The 17861-nt window shown below is 37.2% G+C and overlaps 2 protein-coding genes across 4 annotated transcripts in view; one reads left to right on the forward strand and one right to left on the reverse strand.

The window, feature by feature from the left end:
• Nucleotides 1–196: 196 nt before the first annotated feature.
• On the reverse strand, nucleotides 197–10548 carry eno2 (enolase 2). Of its 2 annotated transcripts, XM_082186271.1 has the most exons (12): nucleotides 10403–10548; nucleotides 8218–8303; nucleotides 7773–7868; nucleotides 6533–6591; nucleotides 5576–5645; nucleotides 4434–4567; nucleotides 4082–4304; nucleotides 3775–3972; nucleotides 2945–3146; nucleotides 2756–2864; nucleotides 2562–2620; nucleotides 197–1147 (listed from the first exon to the last, which is right to left on the reverse strand). In XM_082186271.1, exons 2-12 carry the CDS (start codon nucleotides 8300–8302, stop codon nucleotides 1078–1080), a joined length of 1305 nt encoding a protein of 434 aa, XP_082042397.1. In that variant the 5' UTR covers nucleotide 8303; nucleotides 10403–10548; the 3' UTR covers nucleotides 197–1077. The 2 variants fall into 2 exon arrangements, with proteins under 2 accessions (XP_082042397.1, XP_082042396.1); XM_082186270.1 differs by lacking the exons at nucleotides 6533–6591; nucleotides 7773–7868; nucleotides 8218–8303; nucleotides 10403–10548 and adding an exon at nucleotides 5911–6148.
• A 5991-nt stretch (nucleotides 10549–16539) lies between these two features.
• chd4a (chromodomain helicase DNA binding protein 4a) overlaps nucleotides 16540–17861 on the forward strand; it is a 29379-nt gene continuing 28057 nt past the window's right edge. For both annotated transcript variants that reach the window (XM_082185401.1, XM_082185402.1), the window contains exons 1-2: nucleotides 16540–16792; nucleotides 17199–17324. In XM_082185401.1, coding sequence (XP_082041527.1) covers nucleotides 17270–17324 — 55 coding nt within the window. In that variant the 5' untranslated portion in view covers nucleotides 16540–16792; nucleotides 17199–17269. The remainder of the gene's footprint in view (nucleotides 16793–17198; nucleotides 17325–17861) is intronic.

Consider the following 17861-nt stretch of genomic DNA (forward strand, 5'->3'; position numbering starts at 1 on the left):
CTGTGTTGATCTATGTAGGGTAAAGGTGATAATAACAATCACACAAGGACATATTTGAGACCTCCCAACTCAATGACAATCTTACGAAAACTTAAGAACTTTCAATGTTGGTTTAAATAGCGAAGCATCTTTATGAGAAGAAATATATTCTACACACATTATTTTTAATTTTTAATATACTAAAATGAATGAAACGTTTTTTTTTGTCAATGTTCAAGCACCATATTTTATTTTATTTGCTGATTTGGTCTTTTCTTTTGATTGAATAACAGTTTGTTTTAAAAGGCTTTTTCTTCAGCATTCTTTTGGGTCAGAGATAGACACAAAAACTGCAGCTGAGAAAGAGAGTATTGTTTGATTAAAAAGCCTCTAATGCCCTAGGCAAACTACTTAGTAAACTGTCTTTTAGAGTAAACGCTGGTCCCTTATATATCTGAATACTTCACTGTGTCAATCTTCCCATTTAAAATCCCACTGCTGCATTAATATTCATGTAAATATTAAATTTTTCTACCATTTCTAACATGTTCTCATGCAATGAACCATAAAATTACATACATTTGATTTCTTTAGTGTGGCAAGTCAATCTAGATTTTGTTTTAAATGTATTTACATATATTTCACATCTAAATTGAAGTTTAAATTTAAAGATTACACCTGATTCAAATAAATCTCTACTTTTATTCCATCTGAGTTAAATCCTTCTTTTCAGACAACAAAGTCTTTGCCTTGTTAAATTCAAGGTCCATTTTCTGGATCTTACGCATGCATGTCCTCCCTGTGCACGTTTTGCCCGTCAAGTACCTCAGAATCACTTGTGCATAATGTTGGTCTGTCCAGGATCCGCTGTGCATAATATTTGGTCTATCAAAGCCTGTCCGAAGTCCAGTTCAGTTTTAAATACATCTTTCGAGTGTCTGAGTAAGTCGTTTTTAGTATCTCAGTGCAAATAGTGCTGTTTTGATGCATTTTGAATGATTTTAGGGAATGTCAGGGGTAGTCAGTTGGTTCAGTGCAGTACATACTCTGTTTGTCAGTTGTTGTTTTTCGTGTGAATTCGGTGCGGTGACGTCAGTCTCACAGAGCGCTAGGGTTTCTGAAATTGTGCCCGGCGAAACGAGCCTGATCACCCAATTCTTCTTCAATCCTGTAAGGCAGGGGAAAAAAGGAGACAGATGGACGTGGATTAATTATATGGGAACAGGAGGTGACGGAGAAAGAGCTAGAAAGCCTGTAATCAGCAATGTTAATCAAAGTAATTATATTGGTTCTTTTTGCGGCCACTGTTATTTTTGAGACTGGGGCTTTTTAAGTACAACAGTCACTTATTATGCAAGTTGAGTCATTTTCATGAGAGCATGTGCTGAGGCACAAATGGAATTGAAATGAATGATTTTTTAATTTTTTGAAGAAAATATGAATTGTGTTTCTGTGCGATACTAGTGGGACTACAATGTTAGAATTGTTGCCAGGGTGTTGCTATGGTGGTTTGAGTGGTTGCTAAGTGCTTGATTACTGGCTAGTGGCCAACAACCTAGCAATGCGCTAAAAATAGCAAAAAGATTTCAAAACGCACCAAAAAATCTCAAAATATGGCTCAAGTCTTTCATTCAATGGAAGTCTCTGGGGTTTTTGCTATGGAAGCCTGTTTCCACCACAGAATAAAAAATAAAAAATTTAATTGAACATTTTTAATCTCACAATTAAGACTTTCTCATAATTGCGAGACAAAAAGTCACAATTACCTTTTTTATTTTTTTATTCTGTGACGGAAACAAGCAACAATCAATGAAAGATGAGTTAAGCAAGACGTTCAGTACTTAGTGTTAGATACATAAACATAAGTATGTATGAACAATAATAAGTTGTTTCAACAAGCAAAATAAATACCTCTTTGGAGATGCTTTGCTAAAATAGTATGTTAGATTTTAGCAACGGCCTGTTTAACTCTTTCCTCGACAGGGTTAAAAAAATAAATAAAATACCAGTCACCGCCAGCCTTTTTGATAATATTCAAAACATTTTCATGGCTCCCCAAAAAACCTTTAATCTAGCTTTATCCATTCCATTTTTATCAACACTTGAATGTGGGTAAGTTTAAAAAACCAATACATTTTGAGTAAAAACCCGAGAAAAACACGTTTTTGGATCGGATTCAGAACGATGATCAAAACACAGATGGAGTTGATCGAGTCCATCAACACCCCCAAAGCTTCACAGTCCTATACCTCGTCCTGGGTCGACATTTCCTTAGGTAACAATAGGCAGTTTTGATTGATATGCTGTTTAATGTTGATGATCGCGTTATTTTACATATGCATCTTCTTACATATGCTACTTCTTCACCTGTTTTCTTAAGATTCAGTATTCTTTCAGAAGATGCGTAATAGCGCCCCCAACCGTATAATATTGAAAACATGGAAAGCCGGAAAATTCCGTCAATGGCGGGAAAGAGTTAATAGAGGCAAAAAGCATGCAAAAATTATTTGGACTTTGTTTTGGGGATTCGAATGGATGTTTTTACTGCATTGCTAAAAATAGTGTGTTGAACGCTCTCTTGCCTCATAAGTTGGTTGTATTTGGCGAGACGCTCAGATCTACACGGAGCTCCTGTCTTTATCTGAAAGATAAGAGAGATAAAGAGTGAAAGTTTGTCAAGTTAATCAAACTTGATTAGAATTGTTTTGTAAAACACATCATAAATATATAAACCATATCATTTCTGTACTGGTTGCATTTGTGTAAGTGTGCGTACCTGTCCAGTGCAGAGTCCCACCACTAGGTCAGCGATAAAAGTGTCTTCTGTCTCTCCTGAGCGATGGCTGACCATCACGCCCCATCCGTTGGCCTGAGCGAGCTTACATCTGAGGGATACACAGTTCAAAATGCGAAGGTAAGGAGATAGAACATGCTGGTTTACTAGACATAGTTTAGAGTTACTCACGCCTGGATGGCCTCTGTGACGGTGCCGATCTGGTTGACCTTCAGGAGCAGACAGTTGCATGCACGGTCTTCCGCTGCCTTCTCTATCCTCTTTGGGTTTGTCACGGTCAGGTCGTCGCCCACAATCTGGATCCCCACAGAACCAGTCATGTTTGTCCAAGCGGCCCAGTCATCCTGATCAAACGGGTCTTCAATGGACACCACTGTCAATGATGATGGGAACAAAAACATGATAGAATCTTCTGGGTTAATGGGTGAAAATGATCCCATTCTTAACTCACCCTCAAGCCATCCTTGGTGTATATGACATTCTTCTTTCAGCCAAACACAGTCGGAGTTATATTATACAATATCCTGGCTCTTCCAAGCTTTATAAAGGGAGTGAATGGTACCCTAGATTTTGAAGCCCAAAAAAGAGCATCCATGCATCATAAAAGTAATCCATACAGCTCCAGGGGTTCATAAAGGCCTTCTGAAGCGAATCTATGCGTTTTTGTAAGAAAAATATCCATATTTATAACTTTATAAACTATAATCACTGGCTTCTGGTAACGGCCGTACTTGAGTCTCTAGCCGGCGAAAGAGTGACCTCTGACCCGACACATGACATACTGACGAATGCGAAAGCACAGAGGATAGAGCAAAATGGCCGTTACCATTATAAAGCTTGAAAGAGACTGATTGTTTTTTTAATATAACTCTGATTGTGTTCGTCTGAAAGAAGAAAGTCACACCTAGGATGTATATAATTTAAATGGACGTCAAGGTGACTTTATTAACATTTGAATTTTGAAATCTCCTTTACATCTTTTTTTAATCTTCACAATTTACCTGGATAATCGTTGACAAACGTCTGGTAGATCTCTAACAGCTCATCGCCGGTGATGTGTCTGTCTGGGTTTGGAGGGGACTTGAAGTCAAGGTCGTACTTCCCGTCGCGGTAGAACTCGGAGGCGGCTACATCCATCCCGATCACAACTTTATCTGTGAACCCGGCCTTGTCTATGGCAGTCTTTATCAACTCAAGAGCTGTGGAGACGTGATAGAGAAGCCAACAGAGCAGAACAGTAGATAAATTCATTAAGATTAAATTGGATCACAAGCTCAGACAAGGCGATGCACAGACTCATAAACACACCTTCACTGTTCTCCAGGATGTTTGGGGCAAAACCTCCCTCGTCACCGACGTTGGTGGCGTCTTGGCCGTACTTCTCCTTGATGACACCCTTCAGCGTCTGGTAGAGCTCGGCTCCGACACGCAGCGCGTCACGGAATGACTCCGCCCCCACAGGAAGTACCATGAATTCCTGCATGGCGAGCTTGTTTCCAGCATGGGAGCCTCCGTTGATTACATTAAACGCCTGACAAATGGACAGAGAGAATTTGCTTCGTCAGTCTATTTCCCGAGATAATCAAGAAAAAACATACCTACAGATGTGAATTATTATGTTGCGTACTAAGTCGTGCAATTGAGTAATGAGATTTCTTACAGGAACTGGCAGCACCAGCTCTGTGTTTCCTGCCAGATCAGCAATATGACGATACAGAGGGACGCCTTTCTCTGCCGCACCGGCCTTGCAGATGGCCAGAGACACTCCCAGGATGGCGTTAGCACCAAACTGGGCTGTAGACATGATGAACAGATAGCAATTATCATTCTTTTTTATTATTATATCATTTTTTTGTGATTTATATGGTAGTTTTATTGTGTAGAAAAAAATCCATATACTGTTCATTGAGAAAATTGTAACATTTTTGGAACAAGTGCCGAAATTATTTAAATATTTTTTTTTTATATCAGTTTAAAAATTTGGGGTCAATAAGATTATTATAATTTTTTACATGACGCATTTAAGGGATCAAAAATGACAGTAAAGGCATTTATATTGTTGCGTAAGATTTCTATTTTAAATAAATGCTATTCATCACAGAAAACAGAAATCGTGGTTTCCACAAAAAAAAAAATTGAGTAGCACATCTGTTTTTAACATGGATAATAATACACAGCAAATCAGCATATTAGAATGATTTCTGAAGGATCATGTGACACTGAAAATTCAGCTTTACCGTCACAGGGATCAATTATATTCGAAAATATATTCACCCCCTCGGAAACAGTTCTTTTAAATTGTAATAATATTTCACAATATTTCTTCCTTTACTGTATTTGTGATCAAATAATTGCAGCCTTAGTAAGAATAAAATACATTAAAAAACATAAAAAAATCTTACCAACCCCAAACTTTTGAACAGTAATGTATTTTAGAAACTATTTTGAGTTCTTTATAATCCTATTAAATCATATACAGTTTTTTAAACTTCATATTTGCACATCACAATTTCTTAGAATACGTATGATTTTGAAGTAACATTTTGGTATGTTTTAAGTGTTTCATGGCTTCAGAAGACATGGAATATAGCAACTTTTATGCTGCTTTTTTGTCCTTCTTGGTCATTGTACTTTTAGCGTTTAGAAAATACAGCGTTGAATATCTCATTTTGTGTTTCGCAGAAGAAAGAAAGTCATACAAGTTTGGAACAACATGAGGGTGAGTCAATGATGCCTGAATTTCCATTTTGGTGGAACTATTTCTTTAAAATATGATTGTTATCATATAAGATAATAACTCACATTTGTTCTCTGTGCCGTCCATTTCAATCATCATGTTGTCTAGTTTCTCCTGTTCCACCACACTGATCTCCTAAAGTTCACATCATGAAGATAAAACTCTCCAGATTAATAAAATACAGTGCTTGATTGATGCTTGATGAAAATGTTGCCTAATCATTAGCCCTGCTGCTGTGAAATTAAAAATCATCATCAAAGTCAAATCAGTCTAAAAGTACTCTTGCAGCATTTGAGTATCTTTGTATTTGCTTTAGCTTTCGCATTGTAGACATGGAAGTAAAAAAAAAAACATGAAAACGAAAGAATGGAATGTGTAGATTCAGAATGAAAATCAAGACCTGGATAATAGGAGATTTTGTGTCTCTGCCTTTGGGAGATTTGAAGCAGTCAAAAAAATCTCCTGTTACAAGTAAACGGGTATAAAATATGAAAAGAAAAATGATTCAAAAAGTGCAGGGGTGGGATCTGATTCTGATCCCATCTGATCGGAATCTGATCTGTAAAACAAACAAACAAACAAACAAATAAACAATAACAAATAATTAAATTAACAATTGCTTAGAAATGAACTGTGAAAAAAATCTGATTATTGGGAAAGTGCCGACAAACATCTGAAGAAAAACATGTATGAATGAAAAAATATAGGACGCTGTAAAACAATGTAAATCATAGTTGGAAAAAATGTAGTCGCATTCATTTTAAAGGAATATTGTAGGTTTAAATACAAGATGTGCCCTCATTAAAACCAAGTATATTTTGAATATTAGCTGCAAATGATTTGTAATTTGTTTCTTGCAGAAATGAGTCTCAGCTTAATGTAGATAATCTTTTCCAGAAGTAAGCAGATATGCACAGATTGCCGTTTATAATCCTTCTCATGCTGGTTGAAAACGAATAGTTTGGTTATTTTTTATAAAAAAGAAGGTTATTAAACAAGACCATTTTTTTTCTTTCACTTACAGATGCAATGATGGCTGGTCCAAGAGTGTCATTAATGTGACCAACAGCCTTCAGAACACCTTAAAACACAAGACGTTCACAAGAAAACAGGTCAAGACAGATCAAAAAACAAAACTATAGCAGGAGGCTACAAAACTAACTATCTAATTAGTTGTAAAGTGCCCCTATTATTCTATTTTAAAGGTCTTACTTTTGTTTTAAAGACTACAGCAGGTTTAGATGCATCTGTAAGGTCCAAAAAACACTTTAATTTTCTTTATTAAGCATTTAATTTGCTTCATTTAAACAGGCAAATGCTGAAGAGTCTATGACTGGATCATTATTGCAGTGATTATTAGGTTATATGTGTGGCAACAGTTATTCTAACCCTTGACTCTTGCATTGTCTATACAAGATCTTGACCAAACATGTATACGCCTCTTGATGGAAATAACATCGCAACATTTATTTCAATCAAGAGGTCCATTCATTTTTGGCCAAGATCGTGTATTGACAATGCAAGAGTCAAGCACTCTGTAAAGTCTATATAACATGCTAGAAACATAATTATCCCTGCAATAATGATCCAGTCATATTATAGACCCTTAAGCATTTGCCTATTTAAATTCAAACAGCGGCTTTTATTATTTTATTTTCATTTTTTTTGGTCAAGCAGTGTATATTGCACATCACCTCATTTCTCAAAGAGTCTGAAAACAGTTTGCTTGAACATTCAGTCTATCGAAAACCCCTCCTTTCCGCGAGCTACTCTGCTCTGATTGGTCAGATGGCCCAGTCTGTCTGTGTGCGGCCATATATCTGAATTTCAGCTCCGGATCTTCCTCAGCACTTGATACCCAGCAATACGAACAGTAACAATGGCTTTGTTACTGTATCAATTTGAGCCCGAGTCTTCATAAGTTTAAAGTGCATACTTAGTAGATTTGCAGCGCTGAAAACAGCGTCTTCTCGACAAGTCGACAAACACGAACCAAACTCTTCCAGGCCTCAGCTACAACTACAGTGTTTGAGGGCGTTTCAAAGTTGACGTCACTCGTGGGCAGCCAATGAAGACCATAGGCTGGCATTATGCAAATTTGTTACATTGTTGATCTTTAAAAATTTGCAGACATTTTACATTCACAAACAGCAATAGACAATGCATAAAATGTAATATTAGAAAAAGCATAACAGAGGCACTTTAAACAATCTAATGTTATAATAGTGTCAATGTTGCGATGGACTATCTCTGATCGCTCACCTTTGCCCTTGTAACGGCTCTTGTCTCCATCTCTGAGTTCCAGAGCCTCATAGATGCCTGTCGATGCTCCGCTGGGCACCGCAGCCCTGAACAGACCTGAAAACACACTGACACTTCAAATCTGTCATTCATTTATACCGGTGATTAATACATAGTGCATCCATCTTACTGATGGAGCTGCGTCAACATAATTACATTTTTATGCATTTAAATTTGTCTCTTAAAAGTAACTTGCATGTGGACATAACATATTTGGATTTCGTTTTTATTACATTTATTATAAATTGTATTTCACATGTATGCATTTTGGAAGATGCTTTCAATAAATACACTTTATTTTTAATGGACATTCATCCAGGAACTCAATTTACATTGTAGATAACACATTCCACATATTCCTTTGCTTTTAAAATCCAGGATGGCATTCTGCATTCTATTGATTCACCTTTATCAGTTCTCAGGTCCACCTCCACTGTAGGGTTTCCCCGAGAGTCCAGGATTTCCCTGGCAATGATGCTCACAATGGACATCCTTAAAGACAGAGCGGAAACAAAAGAGCATGAGAGCTTAACTTCTGCCATCACTGGTCATGATGTTTAGAAACTCATGGCATCAAATTAATTGACTTTGCATGAGAAAGATAAAAATCTAACAGTGAGTGGGTCAAAACACTGTTTTGGTCAACCTGCATCTGTCATAAATCTCCTTTTACATATTATAAATCTTGCCTTTATGCAAAATACATAAATGCAAGTGATGAACTAAGGTTTTTAATGGACACAAAGTATTTTGTGATCCAGACAACGATTAACAGAATGAGCAATTTTTGAACAAAAGGCATTTCATGAAATGCTTAATGCATTTTGTTCGTCAAAGGTGTTTGGAAAAGTACATTCATGTACACAAAATGGAATTTTTGGGTTTAGAATTCTGTTGTCGAAAAGCAGCTGGCTCTTGTCTTCCTGTGTACAAAACTGCATTTTGTCATGAAATACTGCATTTTTACGTAATTCTTTTAGTCCACAGAATTACTCAGGTTACATTTGCCGCCTGTCTAAATGAACATGATCACTGCCTGCTCACCTCCAAGGGGTCAAAATCTGGATGTTTTTTTTGTAGGAAAAAAGTTGGCCAAGAATGGATTGGATCACGAATAATGGGTTCCGTACAAGAATATGAGTTTCCTAAAACAATACCTATTTGGCTATTTACAAGCTTTTATTGAGCAGCTATTCATTTTTGATTTAAGATAAAGAAATTAAACATTTAGAATGATGTGCACTGATTAATCGTTCAAAATAAGACCAGGAACTTGCATAAAGTGAATAGCATCCATTTTGCCTCAATATGCAAATACATCAGGAGTGCCAATCAATCTGATTGCTTTGAAAATAGGACTGTTTTTCTGGAACATTCAGTTCCGTCCTTCTTACCAATGAGAGATATAGCTCAAGCATCGACAGCGACATGCCACGCTGGCAGCCAATAAAAAGCCAGAACATGCAAATTTCATTCTAAATGTGCCACGACCGACATGGGCACACGTGTCACCTTGCTAATGGAATGCGCGTCTCATAACACCGACCACCACCATTTAGACTGGGGGGAGGAGGAGGGGCTTTATTTGTAATAACAAGACGGTCATGTATATGCCCGCAGGTGCCGCACGGTGCGACCAATCGTGCATCTAAATCCGGACGTTGCTAATTTACGCCGTGCCAGTGTGGTACTGCAGCAAGCGTGCTGTCAGCAGATATACAGGGGGGAGGGGGCGATCAACGGAGGGGTGGGGTGGATACCGCAGAAAGTGGCGTGATGGGGCAAGAAAAAGATAAATAATGTATCATCCCTTTGGCGAAAAGATGAGCTTTCTTAATCATCGAAGCGCGTATTGGAGACGGACGGAAATAAGAACCAGCGTAGGGACGTTCACGAGCGATTCGTTCTTTTTTGCGTTTGTCACGTGACAAATATACGAAAAACTCGAAACTCGCGCGGTGAACTAATTATGTATGCTTCTCATAGCCTACTTAACTGTATGAATTGCTCCGTTTTAATAATAATAAAAATAAAATAAAAAAGCGTGATTTGGGGAATTTGGCACTTGAAAATATAGGCAGCACTGCTGTGCTCAAATGAACTTGAATTTGGATTTTACTCAAGATCAATAGCCTACAGTAAAATTGCCCGATCATCCCGTCAGCAATGAGAACAGCTTGGACGCACATTGATAACACGTAGCCTATGTACAAACAGTAAAGCTTAGCAGACACATATCTGTCCGACCCCTTAGCAGCGGGCACCAAAAAAAAAACACCAAAAAAACACTGCCACCCAAATTCACATCCAGCATCCCAAGATAAGGAGTGACTCCTCATTCAGGAGACTGTCCGCGGAGACATGCCCTAAACATCAGCGATGTCTTGATATGACAATTAATTCCTGGTTAATTAATGCAACATGCACAAAGTCATGCCCAAACCTATATATTAACCCATTCAAATTGCATTATTTATGGCCGAGCCAAACCATCTTAATGACCCCGCAACAGATGCATTAATGATGCATTTATGATGCAAAGGAGCAGCGGAAAGTGCAAACAAGAAACAATTCTTTCATGCAATGATTACCTGCCGTCAGTGCGCGTAGCCTTGCGAGAGGCAAGCCTGGAAATAAGTGTTGAACTGCGGAAGAGAGAGGCAAAACAGAGCGAGGGTGGGTGGAAACCAGAATGAGAGCGAGATGAGAGGAGAAACAGACGGGGGAGGGGATGAAAAGATGAGTCAGAGGAAGATGCTGAGAATTAGAGAGGAGAGAAAGAGGAGGATGAGTAGGTCAAGGCGACTGATTAATAAGCGGGAACGAGAGACCCGGGAAGAGGAGGGGAAACAACAAACACAGGGTACTGCAATGTTCCTCTGTGACTGCTGGTAAAAATAGATGGAGGAACTGGGTAGACCAGAAAGAAGCAAGACTAAAATCTTCCAGTGTTAAGGGAATGCAAAGCTTATGATGACTATTAAAGTCACCATGAAATCAAAATTCAAAAATGTTATGAAATATTGAATTATTTATTATAACTGCATGATTATATTCCCATCCTCTTCCCTGATGACGTGTTTACTGGCGCGAGGGCGGGGCAACCTGTCACTCACATGAGATCGACCAATAGCAAACCACAATGATCCAATCAATTTCACATGGGCAAAATCAAGTCTCGCCCAACAGTTTTTCTTGTTCAAGAAGCCATTACACTCGGATATATGTCACATTGTGGGGAAAAATGCTATCGCAACTTTCATCTCAGCCCGAATTTACTGTAGCCTATAGAATTCTTATTTAGATTTTTTTGTGAATAAATGGTGTTTTGCGATTTAAAACATAAAAAAAAGGATTGTTAAATTAATACGAAATATTTCAGAAATTCATGTTTATTTTTGAATTCATGTGGATTTTAACTCATTTTTATGTGAATTACAAATAGGTTTCTTCTTAAAATATGAATACTTTTTTTTAAATATAAGATTATATAAAATATAATTATTTTTATTTTGCATGACTTATCAGTGCACAATTTTCCCAAATAATAAAACAGAAATGTTTGTCTGGATGATCTTTCATTAAAATACAAGTAGCTCTGCCTCTGAACACACTTTCCTTTTCTGCTGATGTCACCAAGGCCAATTTGGCTGTTGCATATTTGTTAACAAAAAGCTAAAAAACTAATAGTTGTTTTAGTAAAATCAATTTGGGACCCCCTTTTTTACACAAAATTCGCAAAATCAAGTTCAGTCTAACGTTTTTTCCTTTTATGAATTTTACACAGAAATGTCACTCATTACGGAAGTAATATGCATTGCTTTTGTTTTTTAATTTAACAAATTCTTTCTGAAGACAACTGGACGAATATCTCTATGCGTTGAATGCATTTGGAATATAGTCAAAACATATAGTCAAGGGTTTGCTGACTGACAGATATTACTGTATCAAAGCAGAAAATGTATTATATATATTGTGTGTGTGCGAGTGAAAAGTATACATAAAGTTGAGTGAAAGATAATCTGTGATTACACTGTTTATTTTAATGAGATTATTGTTTCAGGGAATTGGGTCACACTGATCTTGACACATACATTCATACTGAAATAAAAGGGTATTATTTTGAGAATAACAGGCTAGACAAACCTCTTGGCCAGTCACAATTACATTATTTTTTTGGTGCTTGGAAGTTCTGAGTGTGATTAATGTTTCATGTTTTTTATTAATGTTATTAGAGAATAATGTTCCTTCCTCCGTATACAAAGCCTGTTGCTGAGATGGTTTCACTAACCAGAAATAGATTTTAAACTAAAAGTGTCACGTCTTTAAAATGAGTCTGATCTCTAAAGGTGCCGGTTGCTCTAACCTGACATGTTTGGAAACACTATCAGGATATTAAAATTTGCATTAAAACATTACAAATAAAGCAATAGTAAATGTTGTTAAGTTAAATCATTAGGCCTCTTGAATCCATAATGTTCAATTAAGTGGTTTAGATATTGAGTGAACCTTATTTTTGTGTCATACAATCTGTTCATGACATTCCTTTTAAGATAATAATTTAAATACATTAAACAAATTAACCAACAAAGGTCAATAATCCAAAACTCAAGTGGATAAAATGTTGACAAAATGTGTGTTTGTTTTGGCACAGGAGTTCAAGGCTTGAACAAAAGTGAGAAATCCCTGCCCTGAAACTTGATCTTTATTGTGCTGAATAAACATACAGTGTATAACCTGCCAACAGGATTCAAGGATATATAAGATCAACAGTGTCTCTCTGTCCCTTTTGAAATGCCACTCTTAAAAGAAAGATCTTTTCATTGTGTTGACATTAGAGCCCGAATAAACAAATCTGTGGTATATGTATTCTGTTGAGTCATGCACGGCTTCTCAGCATGTGTCAAATTCGCTTTATATCAAACAGGTCACTGTAGAGACTGTTATAATTTCTTTAGAAGAGAATATACAGTGTGTGCATCTTAAGACATGTTGACACTCTGTTAATGTGTCGATGTTACACCCCATAAAACTGCTTGATTCTATCAATATTCCATGGAATCACATTTAAATCAATAGTTAATGCAATCGCCACAGTTATATGATAAATGAATGTGTATGTTTATACTCACAACTGCATTCTCCCTTTTGTAAGTATACATATCTGATAAGCTGAATGTTCAGCATCATGACTCCAGTCTTCAGTGTCAAATGTTCCTTCAGAAATCAAGAAACATCTCTTATTATTATCAATGTTTAAAACAGTTAGGCTGCATGCTTAATATTTTTGTGAAACCATGATCATTTTTTTCAGGATTATTTTATGAATAGAAAGTTCAAAAGAACAGCATTTATTTCAAATATAAACCTGTCTTTACTGTCACTTTTTATCAATTTAATGCAATGTCGCTGAATAAAAGTATTCATTTATTTATCTTAACTCACACCCTTTGAATTGTAGTGTAAACATAGAAAAAATAAGATAATTTTAATGATTTCAAATGGCACAAATCACTGTTTTCTTGTAACTTGTAAGGTGTATTTCAAGTTCTACTGAGAATTAAACCAGACATTGCAAACATAACAAATGAAGATGTGTAACTATAAAATAATCAAGTCTTTGGGTCTGCAGGTTGTGGATATATTACTCCTGGTCACTAGGAGGAGCTATATTATATTCTCATCCAAGATTTCCACAGTCAATCACTAGAGGTCACCATCAACACGTTCCTCATTATATATCATTATTCTAGTTAACCACCACTAGTAAATACAGACAGCAGACAGTTCATTTACTAATTATTAACAATTTTACAAAAGGGTTTGGTAGTCTTCTCCTAGAACTCCTTGTGTTCATTTACAGGATTTATGATATTTTGTTCTCCAGGCAGATTTACAGCAGTTGAATTATGGATTGAGTTTCTATCTGGATAAACACCCTGCATAGATCCTAACCATTCTCTGATACAGTATGTTAGAAGTTGCAATCAAAACTGATGGCCTTATATTGGTTGGTTGAAAATAGCGCATAGTTCTTCATCTGGAAGAGAGTCACGGCTATTGAAGTGATCTTATATTTTCAGGGTATAGATTGTGTCGAACATTTGTACTCGAGACACTCGAGAACGGAGAGGTCTACACACTTATGTGGCAGATGATGTCTATAGTGCACGTATGCAATAGCAAGACATTCCCTGAAAAAAAAAATATTGATCTTCTATTTAATCATTCAGATATGCGATTTAAATTCATTTTCATAAAAGAAAATATATCTTTATATTGCTAAAGATATGTAGTTCTGTGCGATCCACCAAAAATACAAACCCAGTGCGCCTATGGCCATTATTAATTATTAAAGAGCGTGCATTTGACCTAATTTTGTGGAAAATTACACATGATCTCTTGTATTTCCCCATGCAACATTTTTTTTTTTTTTTATTAGAATGAAAGATGTACACACCGTATTGTTTGTGTTGCATTTCATATGTTGCAATGGGGACCCTGAAGCTAATGCATTATAACCAACATCCTTTGTTAACTTAATGAAGCACAATACGTTCATGCGGTAAAATTAATCAATCACAATGCTTCGGAATATGATGGGGGTGGGGAATATGAGGTCACGGAAAAGGGAATGGCCATTATATCATGATTGAGATATTGAATGTCTCAAATACTCATATCTCCATACTGGGTGCCTTTGGACTGATTACTTCCCTTTTCATAATGTTTACAATGTACATTGTGCATAAATGTCTGAAATTTGTACAAAAACAATTAAACAACAAACTGAAGGATAACGTCTAGATGCGACAAATATGAACCTACAAATACAAGGATGCTCAGTAGAGAGCAGAAATCAGTTTATGAACAGTTTTGCATGATTTAGTATGGGGTTCAGACTGAGATTAAAGGTGGGTGGGTGGGTGGGGGCGGGGGGGATATTCGTTGGGCATATTATGGGATGTCTGGGCCATTAGTGAGGGGGAGGGGTGGGGGCCGTGTTTAAAGGGGGGAAGAAAAAGAGAGTGAATATCACACTCAGGATTGTTCATTTTTGTCCCTTTATTTTTGGGGGCTTTTATTTGGCTGTATGGTGGAAGATTCACCTGTGAGAGACTGCTATTCTCATTTCTACCTCATGAAACAAGAAGATTGCAAAATGTTTTGTATATATATATATATATCAGTGAATGTTCTTAATTTGGTGTAGTGCTAAAACCCCTAAAAATATCCTCAAAACAAATGTAGCACTAATATAAATGTTACTATTTCCAAGGACATTTATTGTACTGAGCAACAAAGCCTACATTAAATCTGTGGCGACTAATAGTTGCCCAAGCAAAGTTAGTGATTCAATTTGAAATCACGGCCTATTGGTTTTTGTTTTTGGCCACATCCAACATCGCTTATGTCTTAAGAGTTTATCAGTAGACATCTCTGATGGTGTCCATATGTGGCTCTTTCACCCAGTTATGGAGTCATGTTCAGTACGGTGAGGGTGTGGGGGGAGGAGGGAACTAGCAGAGAGCGTTAAAAGAGTATTATGGCATTCATTTTAGCATGCATGGTAATCTGAAACCCCTCCTTTATACCCCCCCCCCCCCCCCCCCCCCCCCCAAAAGACGGTCACACACAGAAACACCTCTTTCTTGCGGATCGCCATGACAACTGCCAGCACAGGAAGAATATTATGGTCTGTGTTTTCTTTTGGCTGAGACATTATTACTGGATATTTGGTGCTTTGGAGTGTGGAGGAGGGGTGCGCCTGAGTGGGTTGTCATGACAACCACCTCTACATTTCTTTGATATGTAATTATGCTATATGGTGCCTACCACTCCCCATCCCCCCTCTTAGAAATTACATTTGTTTCTACATATGTACATGTGTACATACATACATATGTGTTGCTTTGTGATGGACTAGATGTGTGCGTCAAGAGCTGTCAATGTTTGTCATTTTACTTGACAATTCAGGTGGATCATAACGGGGTGAAAATGGCAAAAGGTGAAGCTGAAGCTAAGAGAAGGTCAAACTACAAAACATCCCAATGTCCCATTCAGAGACTATCACTTCTGAAGGCCTTAATCACATAGTGCCACTTTCATTTTCAGCCCTTATATAGCTTCTTTATCAGTCTGATATTTGAACTTGAACGGTAGACCATATTTGAATGTGGCCTTGAACCTAAAAACCCCAAACCAGAAGTATTATCTGCTATCTGAGCTCATTTTTGGACCCGAAAATAAAGTTAGTGACATGTGGTGGAGAATTGTTGCTCTAAAATGCCATTGCACTGAAGAGCACTAACTTTAAGTTTTGATTATAAATGGCATTTTATACGCTCACAAATGTCTACTGTACATATACTGTATATACAGAACTGTAATAAGGAAGCAGGCTGGCGAGGAGTTTCTAATAGACTTTTTCTCCCTCTCTCTCTCTCTTCCGGTTCAGTTCCCGTTCATTCTTTTTTCGGAGTTATGGTTATTGTGGGATGTCAGTGACTATGTTTATTATTATGGGATGTTAACTGGGGTGGGAGGGGTGGCTGTTTCCATGGCAACTGTTGCTAAGGGCATGGTGGAATGGGGAAGAGAGGGTCTGTCTTTGGTTGGGGGGGGGGGGGGGGGGGGGTTATTATGGTCTGTATGTTGCAAGGTAACTATGCGGTGGGGGGAAGGGTGAATGTCTGTATGTATGTGTATGTGTGAATATGGGGAGGGTGATTATTATGGGATGTCTGGCCCCTGATCTCTTTGTGTCTATGCAAAGGGTGTAAGTGGCAGAAGGAGAAACTGCGACGTTGTGTGCATCCTACAGCCGAGAAAAAATATATAATCTGGATACACTTTCAATACTAAATCATTAGGGATATTACAAATTGTATTTAAGTGTTGATGAAAAGGAGCCAATACAACGTGGTGACATCTTAAATTGCATTAGCTGTTTGTTTGAAAAAGGGAATAGGTCAAGTTGTGTGAGTATACTTTCTAAAATTGGATTACATTCATTCTAATAATGGGTTTTTATAAATCATTCTATTTATGACATCTTTTATCGCATGTAAAATTAAAGGAACCTTAAAAGTTATGAAGACTTTGCAGGTTAGCATCCCTAGCCTGCTTAGCTAATGCCTCACTCACATCATGCCCCATTTGCCTATTAAATGTCCATAACTTGTTTTAACCGCGTATTTTAAAAGTTTATTGACGCTTTTTTTCACTTGCATAAAACCAAAAGGGTTTTTGTCCAACAATATCACATATATTTGCATGCTTTTCTGAATTTTTTTGGCATGTAGTGACCACTACGATCAGCATGCTACCGTGACTATTAACTTCCGTTTGTATTGTTCTTTTATTTTCTGCCTCCCCCGGCTTCAGGAAGGCACCAGAGGAGGCGAAAATCGGCATACAAGGGTTCGCAATCCTCTCTATCTGGTGTGATCAACAATATGTCCGGCAGTGAAGACGATAGAGACGATTTTGAACCTCGGGCTATGATGCAAGGTAAAACATTTACGTTTAACGTTACTGATGCGGGTCAACTTTGGTCGGTGTTGGTTTTTCTTATCGCTAATGTGGATGAAAAGTAGATACATTAAATGTTTTAACGGATTATTTGTGACGTATTTTATGTTCTCAGTTGGAGTTTATTGCTGGGAAACTTCATTTATTCGATGAACCAGTGGCTAGTCGGCTAACGTAACAACAAGCGGGGCTGATGCTAGATATTTCATTTCTTATAAAACATTAAAACTATAAATGTCATTTTAACGATTAAATAACCTTATGTATTTGGATACATTTGTATTTTAGTTTGTATTCCCCCTTTCAGTTGTTTTAGTCAGTGCTTTGTTTTGCCGGGTTTTTACGCGGCTAGCCGTCGACTTGCCTGTTATTTTTGCCTTCACACTCAAATAATATGCCCTCATATTAGTCAAACATGGCACATTACGTTGATTTGAACATCTTGGTGCGCTTATTGAGCAGTAGTGGTGGGCTTATAGTAACATTTGATGTATTATGTTGTTGCTGTACCGGCTT

Source organism: Leuciscus leuciscus (assembly GCF_965113295.1).
Source record: "Leuciscus leuciscus genome assembly, chromosome: 12".
In the NCBI taxonomy this organism is placed as follows: domain Eukaryota; kingdom Metazoa; phylum Chordata; class Actinopteri; order Cypriniformes; family Leuciscidae; genus Leuciscus; species Leuciscus leuciscus.

What these genes read in the sequence shown, in the direction of transcription:
- eno2 (XM_082186271.1), bottom strand. Translation starts at nt 8,302, where the DNA reads ATGTCCATTGTGAGCATCATTGCCAGGGAAATCCTGGACTCTCGGGGA. An exon ending in GAGCCGTTACAAGGGCAAAG is followed by an intron (nt 6,592 to 7,772) that starts GTGAGCGATCAG and finishes TTGTGTTTTAAG; the next exon opens with GTGTTCTGAAGGCTGTTGGT. An exon ending in GGACGGCACAGAGAACAAAT is followed by an intron (nt 4,568 to 5,575) that starts GTGAGTTATTAT and finishes TCATGTCTACAG; the next exon opens with CCCAGTTTGGTGCTAACGCC.